The sequence below is a fragment of the Anneissia japonica genome, unplaced genomic scaffold, assembly GCF_011630105.1.
Source record: "Anneissia japonica isolate Jap-2015-1 unplaced genomic scaffold, ASM1163010v1 scaffold287716_len795978_cov209, whole genome shotgun sequence".
Taxonomy (NCBI): Eukaryota; Metazoa; Echinodermata; class Crinoidea; order Comatulida; family Comatulidae; genus Anneissia; species Anneissia japonica.
In genome coordinates, this window is record NW_022756589.1 from 227,809 (window position 1) to 231,373 (window position 3,565).

General features: G+C 38.9%; 1 protein-coding gene across 1 annotated transcript in view; it reads left to right on the forward strand.

Moving 5' to 3' along the window:
- Nucleotides 1–68: 68 nt before the first annotated feature.
- LOC117124253 overlaps nucleotides 69–3,565 on the forward strand; it is an 18,672-nt gene continuing 15,175 nt past the window's right edge. The window contains exons 1-4 of the mRNA XM_033270409.1: nucleotides 69–131; nucleotides 310–561; nucleotides 1,736–1,993; nucleotides 2,914–3,206. Of these exons, the coding sequence (XP_033126300.1) occupies nucleotides 98–131; nucleotides 310–561; nucleotides 1,736–1,993; nucleotides 2,914–3,206 (837 nt within the window). The 5' untranslated portion in view covers nucleotides 69–97. The remainder of the gene's footprint in view (nucleotides 132–309; nucleotides 562–1,735; nucleotides 1,994–2,913; nucleotides 3,207–3,565) is intronic.

Genomic DNA, 3,565 nt, shown 5'->3' on the forward strand with positions numbered 1-3,565 from the left:
TTGCGTTCAATTTAAATCTCCGAACTTCTGAAGCTGAGATATTCTATGAATGTAGGCTTGTATCGCTTGCTACAATTTAAAAACGGGTGACCAAATAATGAATTACGTGCTAAATTTTGATTTAATGCTGGGTAAGTTAAAAACAGACATTCCGTCCGAGTGGGACTCATTCAAAAATTCTAGGGGGTTCGCTAGAAAACAGGGGGGTTCGCTAGAAAAGGGGGGTTCGCCCGAACCATGAAAACCCCCCCTGGCTACGGGCCTGTATTGTGTATCTAGCCACAACTGAAAGATCTTTATTTTATGCAGTTGAAATTGAACTGGAAAAAGAGGATGTTTCAAGCTCTTCAGTATCAGTGAGAGTTATTGTGACAGCAGGGCGTGTCAACCAGATTACCACCACGTGTTCAGAGGGTAATCCATCTCCAAACATTGATGTTGTGGATTCTGAAATTGTGGTTGTTTTTTGTAATGGAACCCGACCAAGCAATAATGTGACAGTCAACGTATCTGCGTCGTATCTTGAAATTTTAGCTACCGCCTCGGTGACCATAACAACAAGTAAGAAATCTCATGTTTACATAACTTCAATATAATGATGGTACAGTAATGCTGATTATAATGATCGTGATGATAAGGAGGAGGATACTGTACACGTTGAGCTCATAGTGCAAAAAAAGCTTCACATCGAGGACTTTCACAAGAGGAAAAATCTTTGCCTGCCCGTGTAACCATTATAATTAGCATGTAGGATGCGTCTTTTTAATTACTCTAAATCATTCATTAAAACAATAATAAATCGGCTGTTTCGTTACAAATGGTTCCACACTCCTCTAACAAACCACTTTCAGAAGTGCAGTGGCGTAATGCTTAGGCGCTCTTGTTCGGCGGTCCTCGATCTAGCACCCTGAACCAAAAGAGCTTGTTGATAACAGTATATAATGTGCCTTTGACATCGATGTTGTACATTATATTATATCCAGTGATGGATTAAAAAGGGCCAGGTCGTCTGGACCCCCTAAATATAAAATATGGAGATAAAAAGAAAATAATATATTTAATTTTTTTTAAGTCTGAGTGTCATTTCCGTCCATCAAGAGGTGTCATAATCAAACATTTTCTTACCTCAGCCCCAACCATGGTGTGGCTGAGGTGGTATAGACATGTGAGAAAATCCTTACTTCATCCCCCTCTATTTCCAATTTATGGATCCACCACTAACATCATATCATTAATTTCGTCGTTAAAAACATAATTAGAATACATTGACAATCATGATTTAAAAACGAGGACATATAAAATTCCACAACAGAATTAGCGATCCGGACCTAAAATGGCCCCAGCCTCTTAAAGCCACAGGGGCCCGGCGCCAGCGTTACGACATTGCAGAGGTGAAGCCACGTCTCGCATGAAGGCGGTCATGTGCCACATATAGGATAGAGTAATTTTGGTGTGAACAGACCAAGGGTAACTCCCTCTAAGACTTGCTTGTTTCAGGGGGTGCTTTTGATGATGAATTTGGCAGTTCATGGGAAACAATCCTCTTTTCCGACATGTTTATAACAACCAGAGACCAAATATGTGAAGAATCTTTACGGTTAAGAGTACACACAGTGGCTACCACCAGTTTAGCCGACTGTGAGTCCACACGCGACTCAAATAAAAAAACAATTCTGAAACTTCAAAATTCAAATTATGATAGGCCTACACTTTTCTTTGTTCCATTGTAAATTAGAAACAAGCCCGGCAACATTAAAGGAGCAATTTACAAATATGACTGCTGGAATCGCCTCATGGTCACTTCCTCTAGACGAAATTGCAGACGATTTTAACGTGAGTTGCTCAGAAGGATCGGTTGCTCTACTAGACAAGAATGGCACTCACGGAGCAGCCATATGCCATGACCTTGTACCAGGCTCAACAGTCATCATTACTGTCAATTCTGTAACGGATTCTGAGTATGGAATGCCTGCAAGTCTCAACATACAGTTAGGTAAAACCTTCTATATTTAAAATTTAATAACATGGTGGTGATGAATGAGGCTCCTGCTCAAGCCCTTAAAATGATAATAAAAGTAATGGATATTTGCTATTTTTAGATATATTTTATTTTAATGATATTGCTGTCTTGTACGCTTTGATATTATAATATTTCAGTAACTCTCATTACTTTCTTTCAAATTGAGATTTTGGGTCGGTATCACTGATTCCCGCCCACCGTTGTATACCTCCGCCATCCCTCTGTATTGTAACATTCATAGTAAACCGTATATTCGCTCTCCTAGCGAATTCGTTAAAAGACGAAAAGGGCGATCACATAGCAAATTTCCCCCGGACAAATCACTCTAATTTTGTGGAGTGAAATCCATATGTGACATCGGCCCTCACATCTCACATTATTTCTTATCTAGTAGTGCGAATTTGGGTGTTGAAGCACTGAATGGTAACTGTTCTGTAGTACTGCGTTGATATCTATTTCAACAGGTTAACAACAGCTTTTGAACCGGTGACACAGTACTTTCGGCCCGTCGGTAAATTTGCCCTTCTCCACTGTATGTAACGTCCATAGGAAATTTGACAGTCTGCAGGAGATCTAATTCTATAAACGGTGGAATGGGCCATAGACGTACTCTAGCAAATGTCGCTCTTGCCAAATCACCCTGGACCTGGGGATAAATTGTTAGGGGGAAAACAGACCGTACACCTTTTTCTGAGTAGTTTTGTGCTATGCATCCCGTTATATTCTACCGTATTCTGAGCACATAGAGACCTCGTTTATTTGCGCTATATAAATCCATCTATTATTAATATTATTATGATTATTATTATTATTATTATTATTATTATTATTATTATTATTATTATTATTATTATTATTGTTATTATTATTATCATCATCATCATCATTATTAGACCCGGACGTTGTGACGTTCACAAATCGCACATCTTCATTGGATTCGATATCTGTCGCATGGGAAATGAGAACTGGTTTCGCTTCAAAATTCGTTGTTAATTGTTCAAGTGGAGTTCCAGCTTCATCAGTCATAGACGCGGTTGTTGGTTCGGCCAGTATAGAATGCTCTTGTTTAAACCCATTACAAATAGTGAACGTAACCGTGATTGCTGTCGCCAACTCCAAGCAGGGTTTACCAGCATCAGAAATCGTTTCAACAGGTACTGTAGGGCTTACTCCGAAAACCGAGAAAGTAGTTTTTGTCCACGACTAGGCTACTCCTATTTTGATGAACCCCTATTTTTGATAAAATAATGTAATAGTATAGTCGTGATATTTATGTTGCTCTATTTTGGCCCGTGCGTGTCGAGCATAGGTTTGGTATTTGTAACAGCATAACGACTTAAAACATCTGATGGTAAATACGTATGCTATTCTTTTTTCTTTCTATTTTTTAAACACACACAATTCTTTTATAGAGCAAAGTACTCGCTCAGTGAACGCGTGTGCGATGATTTTGAATACATACTGCATCATCCAGTTAAGGAAAAAGCGCTGATGATGTTGATATTTTAAACAGAAACAGGCTCAGAATTAATGATGACATTAGCC